At 43.4% G+C, this 27,165-nt stretch overlaps 2 protein-coding genes across 2 annotated transcripts in view; one reads left to right on the forward strand and one right to left on the reverse strand.

The window, feature by feature from the left end:
- Positions 1 to 12,427, reverse strand: part of LOC131215431 (putative ferric-chelate reductase 1 homolog) — a 13,074-nt gene extending 647 nt beyond the window's left edge. The window contains exons 1-5 of the mRNA XM_058209819.1: positions 12,388 to 12,427; positions 12,195 to 12,344; positions 528 to 624; positions 396 to 453; positions 85 to 319 (exon numbers count right to left, since the gene is read on the reverse strand). Of these exons, the coding sequence (XP_058065802.1) occupies positions 85 to 319; positions 396 to 453; positions 528 to 624; positions 12,195 to 12,344; positions 12,388 to 12,427 (580 nt within the window). The remainder of the gene's footprint in view (positions 1 to 84; positions 320 to 395; positions 454 to 527; positions 625 to 12,194; positions 12,345 to 12,387) is intronic.
- A 3,170-nt stretch (positions 12,428 to 15,597) lies between these two features.
- Positions 15,598 to 27,165, forward strand: part of LOC131215432 (uncharacterized) — a 72,188-nt gene continuing 60,620 nt past the window's right edge. The window contains exon 1 of the mRNA XM_058209820.1: positions 15,598 to 15,685. Coding sequence (XP_058065803.1) covers positions 15,598 to 15,685 — 88 coding nt within the window. The remainder of the gene's footprint in view (positions 15,686 to 27,165) is intronic.

Genomic DNA, 27,165 nt, shown 5'->3' on the forward strand with positions numbered 1-27,165 from the left:
TACTAAACCCGCAATAACATACAACCAATAAAACGGCTGTTATTACACGTATGTTCAAGACGCGGAACTACGCCAGCCTAGTACCGGCAAGAATGTAGGCGACGTGTCCGATAATCCGGTGCAAGAATTGAAGCGCATTCCGTGCCTGCTGCTGAGGCGGACTCAGAATTCCCAGGATAGGCTGAAGGAAGCATAGGGCGAACGTCGTCAAACCTACGATGGCGTGTGCGCTTGCTTTGTACCCTTTCAGATCGATGAAGATGAAAATGATGGCGGCACTGGTTAGTATCCAGCAGCATGACATATACACTCGGTGGTACTGCAAGGAAAAACAACGAACAGGAACATTACCATCTATTAAAGGAATTGCGATCTCTTGATGCAAAACAACTCACGAAATTCCATCTTAAAACTCCGAAGTGTTGTCGATTGATCCAAGTTTGTTTAAAGTATCTTCCAGAACAGGAATGAATGAATAATACTAATGGTGTTAGTAAAATAATACCCCATGTTACTAATTGCGTTACCTGGCAACCGATACGCCAAGAGAATTAAAAAATAGCCAGGCGATCACCATGAATGTTCCGTGCAACCGTTTCAACACGGACGGGTGTTCGACGTGATCTGTCAGAAAAAACAGTGCATGTTTTAGACTATCTTTTTACTTATTTTCAATTGCTTACTGGTCATGCTTCGTGTTGCTTTACTAATTAGGTATTCTACCAACGCGTGTAAAATTTTTCGACAATGTTCCTGGCTTCCGCAGTCGCACTCACCAGCCGTATACCGTATAACTTCAAACTGAGCCAGTGTTGCAGTGGAGTTCCGTTATTAACGGATGCAAGTCGGTGGTGGATTGTTATCAATCCGCGACGTGCGACTTACGCCTTATCAGCCATGGCGCATAGCACCTAACGGGGTGTTTCAACAAGCGTTCGGTAGCAATAAAGATGATGATGATGTTGGGATCATGTCGATACCCGACTTTACTGACGGTGCCTTAAACGGTTAAACCGTAGATCAAAACTGAAAACGATACCAGCCATTCCCACGCGATAGGGCCACTAATGGCACAATTTTGAAAACCCGCACGAAACACGGGAAATTGTTGATCGAAAGGTGATCTAGACACTTGTTTGGGTCCCGAAAGATAGTTATTTTTTTTCCTTTACGGTCGCGCTTTCTGCTGTTAGTTACAGAATATCATTATTTCGAGCAAAACTAAATTATATGTAACACTGCAACGTATTCGTAGCAACACTGAGTTGCTACGAATACAAAAGTCAGACACGTTAAGAAAAATTAATCAATATATCGAAAGTAAAGTCAATTATGATGCGATGAATTATGACAAAGCTATTAAAACACCTATACATCAGGCTTAGCTTTATGAGCCATTCAGTGCAACTAATATCGATGATTTCGTTGATGTACATAAGTCGCTGTGCATCCTGTGTTTGCACGGAAAACAATTTTAGCCGCGAATTAATTAACATGTTCGTCCAATAAATCAGCCTGTCTTTGGACGGACTGATAGGGTTGGTTTGAGATGAAGGCTCAATCCACAGTAGCACCGTTGCACCACAGGAACGATAAAGCTCTCTGTTCAGGTTGGCACTGATAACGACGCGCAACGTTATCGTGAGGTAGCTAATAAATAAGCGTCGAACGTTAATAACGCTAGCTACCAGCATCGCTAAGCACAGCGAACGCTGCAGTACATCCACGCTTCTGAATATCGAATTTGCTTGTGACCTAATGGCTTTGGAATAGAGACATCGTATCTATTGGGCTCGTATTAGTATTAGATAATGAATGATTGAATTGTTTTCCATAGAGCTGTGTTTGCGCTTCAAGTTTCTGTAGCGAGCAATATACTACACTTGATAGGAACTTCAACACTAACAGGGCACTGACGATCCTAATAAGTATTTGTTTTGCTTTACTGCCAATTTTGAAATGTTTGAATCTTCAAACTGATGAATATTTAAATTTTTTTTATTATAAATGATAATGTGAAAAAAAATCCTCGAGTTACCGGAAGCAATAAGTACGGTACAGCCCGTTTCTCTAAGATTTAATGCAAAAACGGAAGCAGCCGTGTAGAACCTTCAACGACTGAAACAGGACTTAACGAATACCTTGTTATGATAATGCAACGTTACAATTGCGTATTCTTCTTTGAAGTTATGCTTACAGATTACCGTTGAATTAATACTAAGCCAAAATTTGTTCTGTACTTGTCACTTTTAAGTTGTGTTTAAGTTTTTGTAGTTGTCACTTTCTGCGTTAAAGATGTTGGACTGTTTTAGTATAATGAAAGGGGTAATTCGTGCATGTTTATTTTCCTCGCGTGATTTTACTTGTTAATCCAATTTTAACTTGAACTTTGAATTTTGTAATTTTGACTTTTTCACGTTTTTTATCCGAACAATACATTAAACATAGTAAGGTTCTCTCTCTCCACTTTGTTGAGGATTTTGTCCGTTTTTCGGGCTTCTGGGCTATGTCGCTCCGCATCCAATGAAACAGCAGGCGACAGGCTCTTCGCCAAATGCAAATAAGGTTAGACATACGGCACACTCAATACCGAAGACATCGCACCAGTTCGATGGGGTATTGTATCGATGATTCTGATGATGGTTTCAATTTGTTTAAAAGTTGTACGGTCAACGACAGCGCTGCTTGACTCAACGGTCTCGGCCCGATTAGACCAGCGAAGCAGGTTAGAGGTTTCCAAATGCAAATTTGACCCGAACGATGCAGGGCGAACCGAGAGCATAAGCTGTAGAGCGGAGGCTTAAAAAATGCGGAAAACATAGTGCATAGTGGAAAGGCAGTACAAACAACGGAACGAATGGAGCCCCCAACAATGATGCCGCTGTAGCTCAGAAGAGGAGCATCAACATGAATACATACATGTGTGTGTCACCCACTCCAGGCTTTACCCCTTCCGGTGGTACCGACCCATGGAGTGCAGCCTAAGCTAAACCCGCGCCCGTTGCGGGACCCGAGATTCACAACAAAGCGCATCTTTTAAATTCGCGTATCCTTCGAATTCCCGGTGGGGCACCTTCCTGCGCCACATCTGGGTTTTAGTTTTGTTGTTTTGAAGCATATGCAAATTTTTCCTTTCATCGGGTGTTCTTTTCTTTCCATTCTTCCCGATGTTGTTGTTGTGTTGCTTGTTTTTTTGTACGGCACCCTTAAAGGCAGGCTGCTCCTTTTTGCGATACGTTCAGCGGAGGATTGGTCTTTTCGTCCCCGGGGTGCTTTTTCCCTCCCGTTCAGTGTTTGTTTGTGACAAGGGAAGTGTATTTCCCGGGGCGAATCTCCGGTGCACTCCGGAGCCCTACACACTCGTGAGACTGTACGATTTTTTCCTCCTTTTTCCAACGAACGTTTCGTGCATTACATGTACCCTGCAGGGCCGAACAATGGCCGCCCAATGGCGATGGCAAATGATGCAACCAGTCACTTTAGTGCCACAATGCTGCACTCAGCCCCAGCTCAGCCACGGGCAGGGTACGGCCAGTGGAAGCCGTCTCAGTTGCTGAAAAATCGGACAGTTAGCAGATGGAAAATGTGGCAATAGGATTTTGTGTATCGTGATAGAATTTGTTACAGATTCTTCATTCGCGTTACGTAAGCCATTCTTTTCACAATTTTGAAAACTCCATGAACTGTAAATCATCGAATGGTACGATTTCTAAATAACTCTTAACTAATGGTGATTATTAACTTATGTGTAGTACGTTCGGTTTAATCCTATTCAAATGTTCTGTTGATTTAGCGAATTAAGCATAACCGTAAGCGATGGCCATCAAACTGTGTAGGCTCTCAAGGCTCTTGTCTTAACGTGATTTTGGTAAGATTTAGTTATTGGGGAGCATAGAAAACGACCTATCAACTCTGTTCGGTTCGGTTCTAGTTCTATGGTTCACAATTTTCAGAAGAATCGGTTATAGTACGAAGACAGCTTTCTTACCAACAACTGGCAGCAACTGGATGTACTATACTGTAGTGTCTAGCTTCGCCTAATTACCTTGCATAATACAAGTTTTTACTACTGGAAACCAAGTCAAGTCAAGCCTGGCGAGGATTGGCCGAATTCAACACTTTTAAATTCAATTAAACATTGAAACAATTTGTCGACCTGCTACGCCGGCACTGGCGTAGACATCCGAGAGGGGGAAATTAATTTTCCGGCCATAGTTATAATGTGGCCGTCCCGCAACTGGTGACCGCTAGGTGCCGTGCAGTAGCCGATTATATAAATATTCATTACCTTTGCGATCTGCGTTGAACTTCTTTGTCGCCAACGGAAAGGGTCGGTCGTTGAAGGTTTGATTTTCGGTTTCAATTCCAGTTCGAACGGCACGCGGGCACCTCGATTTCAACTACGTCGACCGAGTCGTGTAAGTAAGTCGACACGGGTACTCACTAGCTGTGGACCTGAGTATCCAATCTGTAGGCAGTCCCCTGGTACGGTTTGCTAGCAGCTGCGGGAAAGCATTCTCTGAAGGTGCCTGCCTCACCACTCGCTGATGGCGTAATAATTTTGATTATTCAAGTTAGCTTCGATTCAGTGGCACAGTGGTCCCTCTGGTCCATACTCGAAATCCGGGGGCTGCGAACAGTCTGCTGTGCTTCCGTTACGCAAAATGGGTTAACCATAATGTGCACTACAGTCTAACGCGTTTCACTTCCGATGCGGCCCTACCTGGGAATATCGGATGGGTTCTATTCACAGAACTATCGAATTCCTGAGCCCGTCAATGGACTGGGAAGCCCTAGAATTCCCTGCCTTCGGTCCATTGTTCTCTCCGGTCTTCTACCGTCTTCGAACCGGTCGTCTGTAAATGTGACTCTTCAAACTACTAGCATCATTTTCAAGTGGTGTGGAAGTGTACCGGGTCGACCGATGCGCCCTGGCGGAACCACCAACCCACCGTCTGCTGCACTTCTCTGCTCACTGAACCATTTTGTCTCGCATTTTACAAGCAGGCGGGTCGGCTGCGGACCGGAAACACGGCACGGTATTTACCCATGCCAGTCAAGCGGCTTAGCGAGCCCCACGTAAGCTGCCTCACCGCGGTGAAAAGCAAATACAAGGACCTATGCCGTAAACGAATCGATATTCTCGCGATGTGGTTCGGCCCTCGTGTTGTCTGCTTCGAAAAAGAAATGGCTCAACAACGGAAGGGCCGACCAGTGGGGAGAAAAATTCTCTGCACGCCCCGTGTCGTGTTTCCGCGTATCGGCGTCCCCCATCTCGGAGGTGGCGGACTAACTTTAACGTCGAGGTGTGCGAGACACCGTTTCGATGGCCACCATTCCGGTGTGGCTGGACGCATAGTAAAATGAGCTGGAGCTTGCGAGTTTCCAAATCAACGCAAGAGTAACGCTGAATGGAACTTACACCAGTCACATCGTCCTGTGCCGCGCTTGTGTATGTGCGCCCTGCTAGTGTCATTTGTTGTTTGTGGCCAACCGTTCTGCTTACGGGACGGAAAACAACAACATATCTTACCTTTTTTTGGCTACTGATCGCTGCGGTCGCCAGGAACGGGCTTTGTTGGTCGGTCGCTTCCCACAGTGCGTGCAACCGGTCGCCTCCGGTGGAAAACGTTGATCGTAAGGCGCATGTCCTGCAGACATCACCAATACCAGCGTGGGCCGCATCTGGCTCCACATACCAGCGCGTGTGGAAAGCGCGTCCCGCAAATGAGAGGAAAATATAAACAATCTTCTCGCGCGCTCTGACAACTGTTCTCACTTCTCACACGGTCCGCTCTCTTATCGCCGTGTGAGAAGCGAGAGCGCATCACGGGAACAGGGCGTCCTTTGGAGTTTGTCGTCAGTTGGAGTGGTTCGTTCGTCACGGTAACAAGTTGGCCCCGTTTCGTCCTGGCATCGCAAACTAGCACCTTTTCGTTCGTATATCCTTGATGCGCAGCTCGGTGTGCCCGTGTGCTTGTGTGTACGCTTGGTGAGATCGTGGCGCCGCCAGGGCTGCCATGGCCGAAGGATAGCCATTTTATCGGCTGCCGTTCTGCCGTTGCTGTGTAGCGTCAACGAGACGTACGCCAGAGAAAAAAATGGTTCCTTAGATGATGGCAACGGTTTTAAAAACATGTATCCAGTGTGACCCCATGACGACGCAGCAGCAGTGAATGGTGAGCACGTGAAGTGAGTAGCAAACGCGTCTCAATCAGTCGAATGCGGTGTGTGAGATGAATTCATTTGATTGAAAAAGTAAAATTGGCATTGAAATCAAGTGTCCCGTTCGGCTCGGGCCGATTTACGAGCGTCCACATCGTACTTCCCGCGTAGTGTAGTGGTGGTAGTAGTGGTTACTGTTAAACAGTCCCAAACGTGAAACGGCAGTTAAATGGTTGGCCCTTACACCGTTGCGTGTGTATCCGAAATTGGTGTTTGTTTTCCTCCAGGTCTTCTATCCAATCCTTGCGATCCAGCGCGCGCCATGGCGTCCCGCGGTGGAGGAGAGCGTTAGCGGGGAGTGTGTTGTTCCGTTTTATCAGTGGAAAACCATCAGCCGACTGGCAAAAGGGAATGTAATTTTTTGCTTCGCTGGTGGATGAATTCCGTGAAGGTGCGTTGATTTACGAAACATAGGAAACAAGGTCGTCAACGGTTCAAGAATATTGCTGCGTAGCAACGGTAATGGCTCGCCATGAGCGCCAGGTGGGACCGGCAGTCCTGGCGAGTGAAACAATGATGCCAACGCCACATCGTACTTTCTTGCGTGTTTCTTCGAGCAAGATAACCATGGCTGGTGTTCCCCGGCTGTGGGGCAAAAGCGGCCGGAAAACGGTCGTCTCGGCATTTTCACAATTTTCCAGCACACAGGAGCGGGCCTTCGGTGGCGCTGTTTGACGCAAATTGGAGTAGTGCTCGGCTGGCATGCTGCAAATAGTTAGGTTACGTCGGATGTAATTATTGTAACAGTTTCCATAAAGTGGGCCGTAATTGGACGTGTAGTGCCGCTTCGAAACAGCAGTGCCGGAAGCTCATTTTCCTACACTTCGCGTGTCTGACCTCTCACCCCGTCGTCCGATTGCCAGCAGCGAAAAGAAGATTTCCACCCCTCAACTAGACCATTTGCTAATGGGAGAAGCCGTTGGATTATTGCTTGCCACACATGTCTGCCGGGTCCTCGATACGCACGGTTCAAGTCCTTTCGTGCCGGAAAACAGCGTACGGTTTCGTAAAGGTAGGGAGCCCAATTATATTTTTTCTCGTTTTATAGGATTCTTGCCTGAGGTCGCCATTCTTTGAGGATGCGGAATTTCCCGTTTCTTATACGTTGTTTACGTGTTTTAACTATGATACTTCAAAATGTGGTACAAACGATTTAAATGAGTTTGGACCTGTTCAATAGCAAGAAGGCAACAGTATTACTCAGACACGTTTTTTGTACGTTATGATATGTCTTCCTGTTAGCCCCGATGGTGCGGTTTTATGTTGGATCATTGAGCAATGTATTCACTAATCTGTTCCCAGACCCCTTTGGACCGCACTTGTATCCTTCCTCGGCAGCAACGTTTAGGAGCTATTGTGACAATAACTGATTCCCCATAAGCCTCGCACCTGGTACATGCCGTAACCCGTAGAAAGCAATACCTAATGCTATTTAGCATGGAGCTGTTGCAAATAAATATAATTTGCTTTTATTTGTTGCCTCACATTGGTGTTAATCGGAGTCGGATCAGTAAAAGTTTGCTACACACTTGTTATTTTACTTCTTTTCTTACCGAAACTAGCACACTTCTTAGCAGTTATAAAATATCGTTTATTTTACTATCGAGCGGCTTGATCTGGCTTGAAGCTTGAAGCATGAAGGTATGTCCTTCTCATAATAGTGGGCTTACGATCATTTACAGTACTTGCACGAGATTCAGTGAATGCTGATTAGAAATTGCTTAATTTTGATGGTCGTAAAATATGAATCATTATGTTGCGGTTTTACGACTTGAAATCCGTTTGCACTTTAAGCCAGCGGTTTCAGTCCGGTTCTCAGCCGAAGAACGTAAAACGAATTTACGACTGTGGGGCCGGGAATATTACAACTCTACCGCAGTAAATTAGTGACCGTAAATTGCTTTCTAAATCATAGGTATCTTTCAAATGACCTTAATTAATTTCCCAAACTGGTTTTAGGTTGGCGTCGTTGACCGAATGGTGCCTTATGGCGAATCGAAAAAAGGACATTTTGAAAACCTTCATTTCGAAGAAAACGTGACATGACTTGCCTTATGTCCTTCAATCGAACATGAAGCCGTTTTTGTCGAAAAAATCTTCTACATGAACGAATGAATGTTTTTCTTTTGTTCAGCCACGCTTATGCCAACGGCTTTATATGGACACCGCTTTATATGGACATATTGCAATCAGAAATAACGGAAAAGTTCGGGAACAATAATGTCGCAAATCTTCATCAAACCCGACCATTGCCCCGAACCGAACCTTGTTTTCTGTTGTTATTTCCCCCCAGTATTTCTTAACAATCCTGTTACTCTTTTCACCACGAGTTAGCTCACTCTGCTCGGATGCATTAACATCTCCTGCAGAAGTCGATAAAGTTATGATTTTATGATGCTGCTCGTAAGCTTATAAACTTGCCTTCCTACAGGTATGGGAGAAGAGTTTTGCATCCGCCGAGCATAATTTGAACTTCTGCTTCCTGGAAACTGCCCCATTGCGTTCGAGCAAACGTTCCACCCGTGAGAAACCAGTAACGATTTGATCGTAAGTTTGCAGTTTTGCTTAGCATCGAATGAGCGACTATTACGGGTTTCTGCCTATCCGTGAGCAAAGGCAAGTCAGAGATGTTTGGTAAGAGTCTGTTCAGTGGACACAGGAAAGGAGGAAGAAAATTGCTGAGTGGCTTAGCAACAAACAACTGGAAGGCAAGCTGGGCTAAAACTAATTTGACGTTACCGGTGTACCTTGCGCCGGGTGTGTTTACCATGAACTGCGAGCCACATCGAGTCGCAATGAGGGCCTTAAATTATAAATATACTAATCTTATCGGGAAGTTTGGCTGCTTCCTAATCCTGAGTGAGGGGAAACGGTTTGCCGGTTTCGGCTCTCTTCCATGAATGTGCTGAAATGGTTCGTTTGCGGACGGTTCGTCGGCAAAAAAGTTTTCCTTTCTGCAGACAGCAGGCTTCGACTCAGACCCTCTAACCGGTAGTATACTATCCTACGCATCTGATATTCCCAGACAGCGCCCGTGGGTAGTAGTAGGCTTGTGCTTTGGTCAGTGTCCGTGGCCAAGTGGAAATAACCCATACACTTGCGAAGAATGCGAGTGAAATAATTACGGAGAGCGATAGACCGAGAGAGAATGATCGAGCTTGTGGCAACGAATATGTATCCAACCCGAGACAGAGAAGGAATGAAAGTTGGTTCCAAAACATAGAAAAAGCGCAGCTAATGGACAGAGCGATTAGTAGTCTTGTTTACTTTCAGTACCTGGCGCTAATGGACGCGTACGGCCCAGAGTGCGATCCGGTAGAAGGTGTTAGGAAAGGTTTCTGTAGCGATTTTGGATATTTATCGACTTTGGGTGTTTGTTGAGAAATGTAATCTTCACGCCTAAGCTGCAAGATTCACGAACCATTTCGACTACCGTCAGACCATTTGGCTTGCTGTTGGGTGTGTTCTTCCGCAAAGAACAGTCAAGCAGGAGCAGGGTTCTTTGGGGGTTATTTGTTTTGGTGAAATGGTTAAACTTTTTAGAAACTTAACGGTCCGGCTGCCGAAAGATCTTAACCATAGAACTACCTGTTACAAAGAAAAATGAAACTTTCAATGCAATTTGTTAAAGTTTCTCTTCAATCTTATGCAAATTAACAGCTCGAATGCACAGAGTCCAGAGAGACCCATAAACCGAGCTCCCAATGTCTTTTCGCAAGTACGCCTGACAAATTAATAGTTTTCCCATATATCATTTTGCTTCCTGAAACGGGCAGCGGTCTCCTCGTGCACGTCCCCCTCAGGACACTTCTTATCAACAAGTCACAGGAAAATTAGCACCGTTTCGCTGGGAATTTGTATGCGAAACTTGAGCTAATGTTACTGGTGTTTTAATGTAGTTTCGTTAGTGGACCTCGTCCAGTTTGTTTTTTATAGTCCACAAAATGTCCGGCTTCTTGGTTGGTTCCTAGGGTCAGATAAAGCTCCTCACATTAGCTCTGTGTCGTCTGCTAGCATCATTAAAATGAGTCCATAAAAAACGAACTAAGATTTAATGACCGGAAGCGCGGCGAGTGTATTCTGCAGGAAGGTGGCAATAGTCAAGGCTTCCGACTTTCAATGACAATGACTATTTAAGTACATGTGTGTTGTTTGAGAAATCTTCGGATAAGCACGAATTGGCTCTGTTTCTGTGGTGGAATTATGAAATGGCACTTTCGTAGCTATAACATGAACCGTAATCTTACTTAGCGAGCAAACGAAAAATGAAATTTGCGTGAAATGACGTGCATATATTACTGTCGTTATCGTAACATTACTATTTTTCAGACTTAACCTCAAAAACAACGACATTCGTTTTGTTTTCAGTTCCCTAGCCCATGGTCCGGTAAAGGACATGGGAGAGCGTAAAATCACGCCACTGCCAGTGGCATTGCTGTTCCTCACATCGGCTTGTAATGTATTCAAACGATAATGGAAAGTTATAATGCGATTAAAAAAGTTTCCCGCCCTTCAACATTACTTGCCACCCGGAATGGCGTAATCGGCTGAGGGTTTATAGATTTCGGTGCCCGCGTTGAACGGTTTCCTGGGGCTGCCATGTTAACTTCGGTTTTTCGGTGGGCCCACGGTCAGTGGTATCGTTACTCATGTTCGTCTACCGTGGTGTTGTACACGGCACCGGGACACCGTCTGGTCGGTGACAGCGGACCACCGGACCGAAAAGGCGAGAGTAGTATTGTAATACCGATTGCGAAAAGCATTAATACTGCTTAAGAACATTGCTTCCGGGTGGGGAACAAACAAGGTTTTGGGGCAAGAGCCCTCAGCCCAGTAGTTTCGGTCGTTAATTGAGAATAAATTTGTTGTTTGAGACAAACGAGTGGCTTACCCGGATTTCTTTTCCTTCACATACGAAAGGGTCGCCGCTGGCAAACCAGACATTTTTGTTAACCTTTTCCTGGAGCCCCTCGTTTGTAGTTGTGTGCCAGGTGGCAAGTGTCTACCGAAGCTTAAGGCTGTCGATTGTTTGGTGCAACGCATACAGCAAAGGCCGCAAAAATGCTCGACCTTTCGTCTGGAATCCCGCGCCAAAGTGCGGCTGAGCGGGAATTTTTGGGTCAATCTACATTGCCGTTCGAAGGACGAATATTGGCATCGTGACACTAACGAGCTGAAGGTTGATGTTGGGACGAGAAGGAGCTAGGCTACAGACAACAGCCTCAGGCGGTCGCGAAACACATTTCGCGTTTCGCAATCTCAATTTTTTTGAAGCCCGCTCAAGGATCGTTAATCCCACGGGGAAAAAAATTCATTTTCGTTCTTGTGACGGTTTCTGGGGACAAAGTTTAACAACCTTCGCTAGAAAGTTTCACCACCTTTAAAGGCAAATTTTGGATTAGCTGCCGGCCAGGACGAAGCAGCCAGGACCACTGGCAAAATGGTAATCAAGCTGTTAGACATGGGGAAGTTGACAAAACCTCTGGAAGAAGCTGGGAGCTCGCGAAAGAGAAGCACAAATCATCTTCCTCCGCTGTGCACGAAACGAGTCGGATGAAAGGAGTTGTTGATTGATGTGTTAATTTTGCCCCGTGGCTGTGTCCTGTGATTGCCCCGTGGCTAGTCCTGGGCCAGTAATATGATTTGGGCTTTGCGTGCCAAGGCGTGGCCCAACTTGTGTCTCCATCAGTCGAGTGTTTGCTCACCAAAGTCATTCAAGGAGCTGCTGCTTTTTCATGGCTTAAGGTTTGCTTAGGCGAAGGTGGACATTTTTCCGATACTGTCCGATCCTTTAAACAAGGTTTGATTGAAAGCCACCCAAGGTACGGATCGTATGTTCACATTCAGTAACTTATTTTGAAAAGTGAAAGTGAGATGTAAAGTATCTAAAAAGCCTGTCTCGAGGTAGATGTTTGATTTATGGGCTTAAACCAAACAACTCATTTCACTCTGCAGATTGAATTTCTTACCAGTTTGTGATGATCTATCACTGATCACGTTCCGTAGTTTAGTCATCTTGCTCACCTTCAGCCCGCTGTTCTTGCATGCATTTGATTGCAAAACGTTTAGTTGTAAGCCTTCCAACAACATAACGTGTAGGAAGTAATCTTGAATGATTTCTGCAAAGCGATATGCCGAGCAAATACATAGCATCTTGCTTACGGCAGACGGCAATCTTTGCGAACGTGTTGACTGAAACCATTCTGATAGCTACTCTCTTTTCTTGTGTGGCATACGGGATTTGGTTTGGTAAAGTAGAGTGGTTCGAGTAAAGCGTTGTTTTACTACAATAGCCCCGATAAGTATGTGCGATTTATCTGAGGAAAAGAAGCGTCAGACTCGCGATGGTTTGGCAGTGCGTTTCGTTTATGTTGGACTAGTTACATTGGGGTTTAAAGAACTAATGCGACAGCATTATCTGTCGATCACCGTGAAGATTACGCAAATCGGGCGATAAACTGACAGTTTCTGACAATGTTTGTATTTCAATAGTATTCCGGAGCTTCACATTAAATTAATTTATTTATCAAAGTAGGAAAAATTGACGGAAAATCTTAGCCAACGAAGGGTTACATACCCACTTAAGATTTCCATAATGATTTGGTGAGGAAATTATCTGTTAGTATTTGTTGTCTCCTCCCGAAACCTCGTCCTGAACAACGCATTCCTTGCTTGTATTGACAAATTTTGATAAATTTAGAATGAAATGGCTCCGTTTACGGGACGGTCGAATTTATGGATAGACAGTATTTCGTTGCTTGATACTACGGCGCTGTGTATAGAGTAATAGTTAGTGTCATCTATTCAACATTGGCTCGCAAGCGAAGCTACAAGGTCCACATTGTCGAGAGGTATTATGCCGACGGAAAGACAACACCGACCACTGCCGCCCTCGTCCTCTGGCATTATTTTTCACATCCGGAAGAACCACGAAACGACCGGATACCCGGTGCTCTTCAAGTTGTGCTTCTGCACTTTTCCAGCCGTTCGTCTGCAGTCAATGGCTGGGCATACTTCATTCTGTCCCGGCCGTCTGCAGATAATTGGAGCCATATGAACTTCCCCTGCATTTTGGAGATACGGGCTTCGAAGCACAACGCCGGCGAAATTCTGCGAAGCAGCGGGAAATTCGGCTCCTTCCTGGGAAAGGTGGTTGGGTTGCACGTGCCACGAACAAGTTCCGTTCCGAAGTTTCGGATCGACCACGGATGCTTACGGGAGTGTATTTGCATGTTGATGTCGTGGAAGCAGCAAAGCTGGGTTGGGCCTTTGACAAGCGTCCAGGATATGATATGAGCTCGCCGTAGAACACGTTTTGCACCGTGCAATTCTTCCTTTAGGACAAACCTTTTCGCCTAAGGCATAGCGAAGTGCAATTTTGTTCACCTGTTACCGGGCCTAGCCGTTCGGTGGCTGTTCGGTTAACTACGCTAATACACGAACCAGCTTCAGCATATGTTGTAGACATTCGGGCACAGCTTTAGCTTGGTGTCCCAAAAGCTTCATGGAGAAAATCGTTCGCCTCCAGGATATTGGATGAACGCATCTATACGATCTTTGATCCGCACTGCGATGACATGTTTCACGCACAACACGAGTGCGTGTTTTGTTTTCAAATTTTCCCACTCGGTTTGATAGTACAACAAGGTACTAGACTTTGTGGGGCACAAGATGTATTAACAATTTCAGAGCCGAAACCTGAGATGCTTTGCTCCATGAAAAGCGGAATATTTTTTTTCGCTTTTGGAAAAGCGCTAAGTAGGATCAATTCTGTCGGCGGAGTTATTTTTACTCGCCCGGTGCTTGGCTAACGATCACGTATTTCTGTCAGAAGTTTGATTACTGCTTGAATGCAGAAAAAATGTAAGAAACTTGGTCTGTACTTCTTTCCTTCTTTTCTACGAATAATGTCCAGGGCTTGAATTGTCCAAAACTACAATTCTCCTGTGTTGTTGCCTTATCACAAACAAGAGCTGTATGCTTTCGTTTGTTTCTCATTGTCTTTCTAAAGAATTGTAAATTTGTTTCGAAACAGAATGTGGTGTAAAACAAGTTAAAAATGTCAAGCAAAACTTTGTTGATAACATTTCTGCAGCCATTTGGCTGTGATCGCAAGTAACATGATCCATCGTTAATTTATTGTTCTCGTTTAACTTTATTTTGTGTTTTTTTGTGAAAATATTCCCCTGGAGCTGCTGCAATATTACATTATGTGACCTCTAGCCCCACTGTTTTATTTTTGTCTGATTTGCACGTTTTTTTCTACTTTCAGATGTGCAGTGCCGCGCTACTTTCTTCCAGCACATCGTCTGCCATTGAGTTTACGCCCTTTTCATTACCAGACGGGTTCCGCGGCGTCAAAAAAAAATGAATACAACACAACAACAGAAAACCTTTCGATTAGTCTCGGGAAAGGGAAATGAAGAGACGCAGCAAATAACAACGCGCACAAAACAGCATGGCCAAAGACCTAAAAGGTGGTTCCGGGAATTTGGAAGAGCGGAAAACAACAATACGGAACTGTGTTTGTGAAACAACGGCGTGGAGCGTTCATGAAGCGCAAGAAATTTTTCCACTCATTTCCTTGGCATTTTTCCTTCCGGTCCTATGGTTTGCTCCTCCAACTCACCAGCCTATCTCTGCTACCCATCGCGAATTATATGCACCTTCCTGACTATCTTAGATCTCCGGTTCTCCCTCGCAACTTCACTCGCAGTCAAATGATCTTTGTTATGGCATTTTTCCCGGATTTGACGAAGACCTTTGTGACTTGAAGTGGTTTAAGGTCGTGCGAAGATAAACGAAAATGGTTGTAGGACAGCGCCAAGGAGAGTATCACCTATTTCCCCGTGAGGCCATAATAATATTTCGCAACGAAAAGGCAATAACAAATAGGTTCATTGTCGGTAGTTTCGGTGACTGCTACTGGAATATAGTAGTACTCGAGCTGAGTAGGTGTACTTACTTAGTGTTTTCGTAGATGTTAGTTATGTTTGCATTTAAAGTTATTGTAATTTAATCATGCAGCGCTCGAGTTTTATCGTTAATATTTTCCATATCATTATGACGCACAAGTATACAAAGTTGTGTGTGGTTTGAAGTTAAATCGTGACAAATGGTGAATTTGTGCAGTGTTTCAAAAGGAAAAAGGTGTTTTGTCAAGCCAACGTGAATTTTTGTTATTTTCCATTTAGAGTTCCATCAATCTGTTACAATATACGAGCAGTTTAAGGCACTTCCGCGTGTCAGAATAGTGCAATAGTGTCCTAAGCAGTTAAGTTGATGGTGAAATTTCATGATTGTGTCGCTCGTTAGGTGATAGCAGGCCGATTGAAGCTAATTGGAGAAGCGAAAAGCGCACATAAGGTCGCCATGTGGCTCTTTGGATTCCTGTTTACAGTCATCTTATGTGTGGCCAAGTGCACGGAGGGTGATGTTTCTGTAGAAGCAGCATTTCAAGGTGAGTAAAAATTATCATTACCACTATTACCCGGCCAACTGGGCCGGTAAGATTTCGGCTACTGCCACAGCTTTTTGAAGCGATTCGTGAAGGTATATAAATTCTTAATACTTAAAAATTGGAACACTCCTACGATGGACCGAGTGTATTGTACTACTTAAAGATGAACTGATTGAAATTGCTGCTGGCCATATCGAAATGTTTGCGGACAAGTTGTTAGACTGTCTCGATGTCTTTCGCATGGCAATTAATTGCGTGGGATAGTCTCATACTTTTGTTTCCTTGCAATGTGTAAACACTGCTCAATTCATCTTGTATGTTTAATGCAACAAGTTTTTTATTAGTCCGTTTTAATCCGTCATCTCATTAGTGGCATTTTAAATACGTTAACATAACAAAACACGTTTAATTACTCATCAGCAGTACTAGTTTTAAGTAAAGTTGTTTAGAAATATGGCTTTAAAAGGAACGGATGAATCATGCACAAGAAAAGACGTTGTTAGTTGTCAAAAGCAAAATGGTCAGTGGTGTTTAAAGAGGATTAAAATTCTCTTCTCAACTCAATCTATGCTTACGTTGGTTCTATGAAAATGGTTCCTTGATTTCGCATTAGAGATTCCGACCAAGCTGAACTGTAGCCAACAGGACGTTCCTGTGTGGTCCAAGGACCCCTAACTAGAACATCGGTTGCCTGAAAGTTTCTCAGAACAGTTCTTGTTCACTGGCATGCGTTTGTATTGAGACATGTCTCCTTTCCGTTGCATTGATTGGCTCGTTGCCAAGAAGTAGATTGAATATTTATCGAATGACAATGTTTACGTGAAAGTGCCTACGGCGCTTGCTGTGATGTGATGATTTCAATTTCATTATGATGCTCATAATAGATACAGTCTGTGTAGGTAAAAATTGTGTTCAGCGACCTGGTTTCGTATATTTCTCAGAATTATTCTGAACATACGTGCCAACATGGAAGGTTTTGGCAAAAGGCCATGTTTCCGTTTCTAATAAACCCTATTGGGCGTCGGAGAACAAAAAGAGCATCGTTTGAAATCTTTTAAATGTACATCCAATGCACTATAAATCTTAATTTATCTTCAGCTCTGGTGCGCGTGCAAAGAAAATAAAAATCAAAAACCTGAAAAACAAAAGTCAAAACGTTTTTCCATTGTTTATTTCCTGAAAGTCGCAACTCGTTCCAAAGGAAAAATCATAATAACAAAACAAGTTAGGAGGCTGATGTTTAATTGATTTGAGCTGCTTTATATTCTTGATTCGAATAAAGTAGCGTTGCCACCGCTTGTTAATCGCTTCCATATGGAGTTGTCCTATTTTCTGCTTCAACACCTACGCAGAATGTGTTCTTTCACATACTTTCAATAATATATCCGAATTAAATTTTCACGCAGCGGCCTCGACGCTTGCCAGCAGCGTGTTGTAATTGCTCGATTGAATGTTAAAAATACAACATAACCATCATTAACGGACCTCGATTTCCTCGCGCTGGTGTACAGAAGGGAATCATAAATGTATGAGCGAAAGGTGGTGCCGCAAATACTCGAATAAAGTCTGCTTTTTCTCGGTGCGGTCACCGATCCTTAGGAAGTTAAAACAGAGAACGGGCCGCTGTGGGAAAATAAAACAACCCAGTGGCCAATGAGGCAAATTTGGTAAAAGTGAAAACATTATGTACGCACATTGGAGAGGCGTTGTTTTCGAGATTGTGGAAACAGAAAAAAAAGATTTGATGAATAATTAGAGGTGCCTCGTGCTAGCTTGGCTTTTTTGAAGGTCTTTTCTTTGTTCAGAATTTTGCATTTACCCATGTTTTTACCGAGAATCGGATTTGAAGTATGAATTGACCCTAGAGAATAATTGATGTATTGATGTATCTACCATTGCGAGACGACGAGACGTTGAACATGCGTTTTGTGGAACGAGGACACTTCTGATTTATTACCTTTTTGCCAATTAATAATTTGTGAGTGGTTTTCAAGGTGCCCAGAAGTAGTAATTTGAGCATAAATGTGAACTTTTCTTTTGAAAAATTTTCTTGTGAAAGCCTCAAAAATTTGTAAAATATTTTCTTTTATTAGAAATTCCGAAATTCAGTAGGTTTAGCCTACAAAATGTGTTTATGGTATTTATGTTTATTATGCTTTCAAGGTTTAAACAAGAAATACCAGCTGTATTGGTCTGCTAAAATAACTATCTACGAAGCGCAGTTTCTTGCTATCAGACATTAAACAACTAATGGCACTATCGATCCATTTACAACAGATCACGTTTTCTGACGCTTCGTAGATGAACTGTCCAGTGAGTGGAGGTGGTGATGGATATCGTGTTACTACCTTTGATATTCAACTAAAAGAAAAGTAGGGGCGCTCAGTGAGTCTGATGGAAGAAAGTATAAACTGAAAATCGATGTCCTCGAAATGGCTCGGCAAGGGCCCTGGTGCGTTACCTGGCGACCGTAGAAAGTTCATTCCAACATCGATGGACAAGGAGCGAGTGAGCAAGTGAAATATAAATAAGCCGTAATTCCATTTGAAACCTATTAAGCTCCAATTTAACTCCTGCCTTGCCCGCCTGCCCCTTGTACGGTTTGCCAAAAAGCAACACGATTCTTGTCCCTTGTCGGTTCCGAGGATAATACCAACGAATGATTATTTGTTGTGTTGTCGGCAATGTTGGTTCTATGCTGTGCTCCATTTTTTACCTTTTTCCAGCGCTAACGGTTTTCATCGATCCCCGTTCTTACACCTTCGTTCACATTCGGGTTGCAGAAACCGTACAGCATGGTTTCGAAGGGTTGGTCAAGCTTGCTTCCACCAAACAACTTTTTGTTACAACAAAATGCCAAGAAGTATCGTAAAAACGGACCCGAAAGGTCCAAAAAGCAAACGACCGAAACGGAAAGGTATCTGGATTATGCTCCAAACATTAGCGATGACGAATGGCCACAGTGAACAATCGAAAATACAAAAGTTAAATTGGTCCGCGTTATAGTCCGCGATGCTAACCAGGGAGTGGAGTTTAGCACGGAAAATGAACAAAAACAAAACTCATTTTCACCGGACGCGCTCGTTTCATCTCGTGTAGTTGCAGCGTGTCCAATATTTTATCAAAAACTAAATTAACTTTATATTCGATTTTTTTTTTCAATTTTAGGGCGGATACCAAATTAGATTATTTAAATTGAAATTGATTGCCTGCCGGCAACTCAATATTCGCGTGGATTGTATTTTAATTGAATAAACGAATTAAACAACAAAAATGAGAGTTTGATCAACTGAATCTACCTAGCCGGAATTTTCGTTTAAATAATTGGTCAAATAACATTCACAGGACGATAAAATAGTGTTTTGTGTTGAAGGAAAAATTATTAAATTGAAGGAAGGAAATTAGGTTAAATTATTCATTATTTAACAGGAAATTGTTTAGAACAACATGCTTCTAGAGAATTACAACCCACTATTGCTCCTTTAGCAATCAATGTTTGACTAAAGAAATTGCTAAGATATGTTTCGTGTATCGAACTGCTACGCAGTTATTTTCACTGTCGCGTAAATTATAGGGTGGTCCATGTAGTGTTTAGATTCCGAAGATGGGCCGCAAAATTTCGATTTTGTCTGTCGCTGTATGGCACGTTGCACCGTCCAGTTGAAACAAAATGTCGTCCGAGTTTTCAGCTTCAATTTCACCGAAGAACCAACTAGCGAACATTGGATTTGAAAAATGGTCTGACGATGCCGCCAGATTTCGGTAAAATTCACCAGCATTGGGAAAACGTTCTGTCACCCAATTTGCCAATTTTCTGCAAGCGTCACATTTCGTAAATGTCAATGTTTTTACTAAATGTTTACAATTTTCAGAATGAAGTTAGACGTTTTAAAATGTTAAGTAATGGGTTGTTTAAAATCCTATATTTTCTACATATAGTGGTACATATTTTCAAAGAATATGTTGTAGTGTGTCCTATTCTTCGTTGCTCAAATTTGTAACTATCTTCGGTCCATTGTTATTTTCTACAATTAGACATGGATACGGCGCTTGACACTAATAGTTCGAAATGTAAAAAGTTGCACGTTGTTTTCGAACTTGTAGTTCCTTCCGAATTCTTTTAAATACTCTGAAAGTAGCATTTGCAACACATTATTACGTTATCCGTTGATGATATGGTATTCGACTGCTGTGTAGCAATAGAGTGTCATTGGTGGCAAGATCAACAGTCATTGTTTTCAGCCATGAAACTGGTCCACTGCACTCGGCGGCATGGCAGCTCTGCACTATGGCCTAGCGGCATAGGAACCACTTGCCCTTCTTATCATAAACATAAACCATGCACAGGAACACAATTAGTGTTGGCAAAAGCCGCTGGCCTTATGTCGCCTTGCGCTCAGCTCAAAGCTTGCCCCAAATTTCTCGATAGTGTATATTATTGAATTTACCCCATGGTCCCTAGTTTCGTTGCATTTTCGAACGGTGTGGAGGACGAAAAGCTGCGGTCCGAAACCCCGATAGTTTCATGCCCCTTCGGTACTGCGGCTGACTGCGTGAAACCTCCCGTCTGTTGAACACTGGGCATCACGCCACCGACTTGGGTGGAAAGTACGCGCACAGGATCAGTGGCCAAGCCGTGCCCCCACTTCTCCATGATTTTCAATCAAATCGATTTTCGGATTGGCCGTGCATACTTGCCTCATACAGGATGTCCAGCTCAACCCAGCCACCAGAGCACTGGGAGCCACAGGTCTTACGGCAGACGAAAGGATGTGGTACCGTTTCGCTCACTTCTGGAGTGGTTGTCGGGCACCGGATCTCGCACGGTCGCCCGGAAGTGCTAAGAGCACCCTTTGGAACCGCAGAAGCCGCTTGCCTAATTAATTTCATCGCTTCACCCGAACGTATAAATCATGCGGCACGAGTAGTAAATCAATTATTCTTTGTAATCATCTTTGGCGAAATGTGCGTCCGATGGGCGAGGCGGACGGTTTTCACTGGCGCTCTGTCGTGGAAAATAGTTTTCAGTAATCAGAGATCCGCCCCATCGTGTGAGAAACCACGACCAACCACGCAGATATTGACACTTGCTTGTATGTGGGTGTACGTGAGCAAGTCACATCGAAGTGAAAAGCATCGGGGAGGCGATTCTGAGAGAAAAGGGCAGCAAAAGAAGAACATTCACTCTGAACTGAAGTTTTCTTTCCAACCCTTCCCACAGCCCGCCGTGTGTGTGGGTGGGCAGTAAAGTAATTCACACGAGCGAGTTTCGGTTAGCCAGCTGCTCGACAGACAGGGAATTTATTAACAGAAAAAGAGGGAAGCTACAGAATAGGGTCCTTCGGACGGATGACAGGAAGGCGTGAAACGGGGTGTGTTCGTGAGAAGTGAGACACATTAATTTGGGGTTTTTGATCTATTTCTCACCATAAAACCAACAAACCTTCCACAAACATGAACCATCCCTGCTGGAGCATATTCGCAAGGAGTCCGGCCGTTGGGCGGAATCTTTCGAGGGACTTAACATTTGCCGAAAGCGGTTGGGTTTGGGTCGTAATTGAAATTCTTGGCCATCATGGCGAGAATTCCTTTAATTTCCTTCAACTTTCCACGCTCTTTCCCGATGTCGTGGGTGGAAAACTCGGTGCCAGCAGCGGACCGTTCCCAACCGACAGTTGCTGCAGGCTGAAATAGGACGGTGCGAAATGGTGACTGTCGGAACACTAGAGTTGGGTACGGTTCCAGCCGCTACTCCATGGCAGTGGCGACAGAATGATACGATCGTGAGGTAGTCGCTTTTATGCTACACGTATCTCATCGGTTACGCTCGCCAATTAGGATAAAGGATCGATGCCTGAGTCACATCACTACCCGAACAAAAAAGTCACTCATATTTTCTATAGTGAGACGAAATATCTGAGCGCCGATTCGTTTCTCACCAAAGGCCAGAAAGAAAGCGCAACACCGAACAACTTTTTTGTCTCTGTCACGCTCATGTAGCATCCAGTCCGGCACTCCAATGTCAAACTGTTAGAAACTCTTAGTTTCATGCAGGAACACAGAACGAACGACGCAAGCAAATCGACTACGCATCATCGGTGTAAAAATAGTGTTTAACTGTGAATTCTAAGCTGTTGCTTATTTCGGTAAGTAAATTTAAGCATCGGGAAGCATTTCTCGATAAGTATTTACTTCTAAATAGTGAAAGTGCAACGCGTCTGTTTCCATTTTCAGCTGACCATTACAAGCGTACGGGACAATGTCGATAGGGCGGATGATACAGGATACATGGAATACAGGATTCACGGATGGATACACTCTACGTACACGCAGAGATAAGTGAAAAGTGCATGTACATGGTGAAATAGTGAAACAATTGTGAAAATATTGTAATTGGTGGTTATGAATAAATGCAACACTTTGTTTACAACATCACAACGATTTGACAGTTCATGCATTGAGAGTATGTAGGTGAGAGGGTGTATGGAATGAGAGGAAGAGAGAATAAAAAATATAGGGGGAGACGCTCACGGAGCTAGTGAGACGGATTGGGATATAAACGCGATTTTTGGGATATACAAGAAGGAAAGTGAGCCGTTATATCTCAATCCAGCCATAGTGAGAGAGGTTGTCTCACAGGTTGAGATCTGGGGCCAGAAAAATGAAAAATTGAGTGACTTTTTTGTTCGGGTAGCGGCATCAGTGGACGCTCGTTGCTGGCTCTGTTACGAATATCAGTCATGATCCACTTTCGAATAGAATAAACTCATGAACATTCTGCCAAAGTTTCAGTTTGGTTTTCTTTCTGCCAAACTAAACCAAATCCCTCATAATGGACCTGGTACCTGGATCAAAACAGTGAGTAAGGCCACTATCATTTGTTTCGATTTCTGCCGACCCTTTTTACTGGAAAACAATTATTACATCGTAACTAGTGGGATCGTGAGAAATAAGTTTTTGTTTATGTAACGAAACATACCACGCTGTTGGCAAGGATTTTTGTCTACTGATTGGTTTACCTTCGGTACTTCAACATTTCTAAGCTCAGTACAGCTATAAAAAAAAACTTTAACTATGATAAATATGGTTGAAAAGCCCACAGACTATTATTGCTATAGTACCATTTTATCTGAACAATATTTGATCGTTCTAAGCTGAACACGATAGTAACCGTTATGTCATGCAACATTACTATTACCGTTTCAAATTATGGTTCCAGTTTGTTCCAGTTAGTTAAAAACCAGCGATATGTATGCGAAAACTAATACGTCTTTCGAAATGGACAGTAGTATGTGGTTATTTAGAAAGTGCCGCATTAAAACATAATGATGTTGATAAGAATTGAAAATTAACCACATGACGAAAAACATTCAGTACCGATTTCATTCGGCTTTTGTTTGAGTTTAGTCGTAATCTGATGACACTTTTACCTCAACGAAACATGTGGTGTCTAAGCCCTTCGCCCATCCTTCGCCTTGAGGGCCCACTAAACCATCTATTAAGGTCTGGAAGAACAAGTTGGGAGGGAAACCGAGAACCCATAGTACAATATCGCCGGAGAACCTGTCTTACCAATAGTAGAGAAAGCAGATAGATATCGGGAGGCGGCTTATGATTTCTTTCACACCAAACTCCGCTCATTAGGAGACGCACCACTTGACGACGCTCAAACATCTTTGCTCCACACTTGTCTCTTGATTGCCAAGTGTCGCAAGATCCCTCTTCTTTCATTTCATCCATCAAAGCGCTGCTTCTGACAGTTCGAAAGCTCGAACGAGAAACTAACATGCTTTCTTTTTGCTGATATGCGTCTGAGCGGCGGCGGCGGATATGTTCACCATGCTCACCATTGTTCAGCAAAAAATCTAATACTGCGGCCAAACTTTCAAGGACAAGTCACCAACGGTGTCGGAGCTAGAGGAAAACTTGACGCTCAGAACTTGTTTTTTCCGTTATCCCTGCTGACCTGGCATCACCTGACTAGGCGACTACGAAAAGTGAAGATGTGTTTTTTGTTCTCTTTGAATGTCCGGTCCTGTTCAGTGTTGTTCAGTATGTAAGAAATTAAAGAAACCATGGAGTGTCACTAATTTTCTCCGCTGGTTTGTTCTTCGTCGACACTGTTGGGAGGACACCCTTCATCTCTCGGTGCAATATTGTCACCCGGTGTCTTTTGTATTCCAGATGGACATCATTAATCACTTTTTCCGGATCTTCGAAGGATGGAATTTCGGGTTGCTTAGCCCTGGGTCGTCTAGGCGGATGGATGTGGAAAAAGGATGGACCACTTTGTACTGTATCGTATAGTCCAACAATGCTTAAATATTACTATGGTTGTGGTAGTGAAATGGTTGATCTTTTCATCCGAAATGTCTCCCGCTAATGTTATTTGCATAATTGTATGCAACCTTGTTGACCCTGTTACCAGAAACTGTGCGTAGGGCGTCAGTGTGATTGTGCAAATCGATATTGCCATTGAAAAATAAGCTATTGTACTTTGAGGGTGTGACCCTGCTGTTGGGCTTAGACCGAATTAATATTGCGGTATTAGATTAATAAGATGCAAATAATTTTCAACGTAAGTACCATTTGAAGTTTCCCAGTTTACCCCAAGCGTTCGGAGCATTTCTACAATTATAAGAAGTCGTTCGGCCGGAATAGCGCCACGAAAGAAAAAGATGCTAACCTTAATTTTATTGGAACCGAATCGATCTTGCGGAAAATCCTCGCCGCATCCGTTACGAACTGATTCGGCTGGTATTAATATAAATTGGCCGAACAGATGGGCCCCCCCCAGTAATTGTTTTCTTGCAAAAGATGAAACCCAAATTTGCTTTTTAAGCTTTTTCAGACTTTGGTGTAGAGCGAACGGTTTGCATAGCCAGTTGCCAGCGGTTGTTGTGGGTATGCGACGTGTCGTCCTCGGGTTGTTTTCCGCAGCAGTGCGATTTTTATGCACGGAAATGGGCACCATACCAGGAACAGCAAAGCCCCAAATAAAAAAGACGAAGAACGAAGGATCACCACCAATCTGAATCGATCCAGTTTTACGCCCAGTATTTACAGTGTTTCGATTCAGCCAATGGAGGCAATTTCAGCACCCGTAAAACCAACGGCTACATCTGGAAGGATGGATGTTAGATACGAATCTTTCCTGCAGCAGCGTTTCCATTAAACAGCTTGTGCTCTTGATGTGTTTCAGGGTTCAATTTTTATTCCGTCGGGAGTTTCTGAAGGCTGAGGGGCAGTGACTTTTCGTGGACTGCGAACTTCCGCTGGCCTTGCAGTTTTGCACAAAATTAGACAGACTTTGACATTGTAGTGTGGTGTGACGTTTCGCTGTAAATTTTCTACTTATGCACTCGGAAATGGGGAACTGCGCCACTTTTTCCATCTTAAAACTGGGTCATACTTATCATGGATGCTTGGCAAAGCCATTTCTTCGGTCCAATGCAATACAAATAATTTTATTTGAAACTGTTCTCGTGTTTTCTATCCTGAAAAATTATAACGTGCCAAGAAAAGAATCGCTAAACGTTGCCGGATGTTCTAACTTAACGCAATTCAACTGTCACAAATACACTGTCAGCTGGATGTAATAAGTAAAATGAACAGAAGCTTATCATGTAATCCCTTTAGACCAATTCATTGCCACTGAATTTTTCGCCTTTTTTCCAACAATCACTGTCATTAGACTGATGTCGTTTGCTGTTGGCAGAGTAGAACAACGGACATTCAATATGACGCAGCTTCTTCCCTTCATTAAACAAATGAAAATTAATGAAGCTTTTCCGTGAAGTCGCGTTTTTTGTGGAATTTTTTTTTCCACAAAGGACGGCAGGACTGTCCTCGGCGCTACGGCTGCGACATGCCTAGTACGAGAGGGTTTTGAAACGGATGCCCAGTTTCCTTGCTAGTTGGCCTCGCGAATAAAGGAAGTACGTTAAACAACCTTTTTCCGGCTTTTCCTTCGCCTTTGCATTGTTGGTTCGGAGCATTGCTTTTCATTTCTCTTCCATTGGCGGACGTGGAGGTATTTTTACTTCTGGATATTGTCTTTCTGCCTTCGTCCTGCCAAATGCCTCGCGCGGGATTCTATGACTATGAACAAACACAAACATTGGTCTTTGAAGCGTTGCTGGGCAAGAAACTAGCAGAAATTTCGTTGTCAAAATCCCCTACCGAAAGGAGAATCAAATCCTTACGAGTGAGTTGGTTGTTTTGGACTGGACTGGAACTCTGTTATTGAAATCATCGGAGTCCATATTGTCAGTAGACAGGCGGTAATATGGTGAATTTATTTTAAATGCAAATCAATTCCACACTTGGGAGTTTCGCTACAGTTCTCAATCTTTTCAGAGTCATTGGTCGGCTTCAGAGCGCATGGTTGAAGCATGAATAAGGAATCAATGGTTTCTTTGCGCCGGCATAACGATGGACTTTCGCCGTTCTCTGCCACGGATACCTTCTATCGATGCCATAGCGCCTAATTTAATTTACTGTCCTTGATGTGCATTGCATCTCAAGCTGGTTTGATTATTATTGGATTTTCTCAAATCCTTAAGAATCGATTGGCTTTAATGAGTTTGTAATAGGATAGACGATAAGGCGGCATTTGTGCGGTTGGGTAATTGAACTCTTTTTCATTGCGCAAGACTGAAACGGGGTGGCACAAATTTTATAAATTGAATTAACGATATTGTTGTCTCATAAGGCAACTGGAGGTTGCTCCAGCCTTTTCTTCTAGAGGACGGATGTAAGCCTCTTTTTTCAGTTTCTTCACCTCAAGCTCACGAAATTTGCCTGTTTTCAACTTTGTTTATTCGTCAAAACCTGTCTGACGGCACCGTGAAAGCGGAGTAAGAAATCACAAATTATTGCCTGGAGACCTCAGACCTCATAGACTGAGCAGATGTACGTGTTCGTTGTTTTTCCCATGTTGCGCTAATGGATGTTTCTGAGATTTTTGTGTGTACGGAAAAGTGTGTGCTTCCGCGCTGGCATTTCATTAAATTAGTGTTTATATTGCATTTAAATAAGACAAACGGTCCATGTCCACGATCGGGCCCGCTCCAAACGACAGTGCCAGCCTGTCGAATGATGTACGTACTATGATGGAGCGAAAAACGATTGTTTATGCAATTAGGTCCTCTTCTGCCATTTTTGGTGGTAAGTGGCACGCGAGAATAATTAAAAGCAAAAATGCTAATATCTTGACACATATATACCCTATTTAAGTTATTGTTTCTGTACAATAGCTTATGCTGTTAAAGACAGTGCGAAGAATAGAAGATTTTAGGTCGCCTCCGCTAAGAAGTTTTCAGGCCAATTCGAAAATGGCTAAACAAACTTCTGTGTTCGACTAAATCTAGAAACTCTCAAAGCTGCGTCCTATGAATAATGAATATTGTCTGTGTCAATAATGAACAATAGAACAAGATGTTATTATATTTATGATTCTAACACTAGTATACACGGTT

This window comes from Anopheles bellator, chromosome 1, assembly GCF_943735745.2.
Source record: "Anopheles bellator chromosome 1, idAnoBellAS_SP24_06.2, whole genome shotgun sequence".
NCBI classification, from domain to species: domain Eukaryota; kingdom Metazoa; phylum Arthropoda; class Insecta; order Diptera; family Culicidae; genus Anopheles; species Anopheles bellator.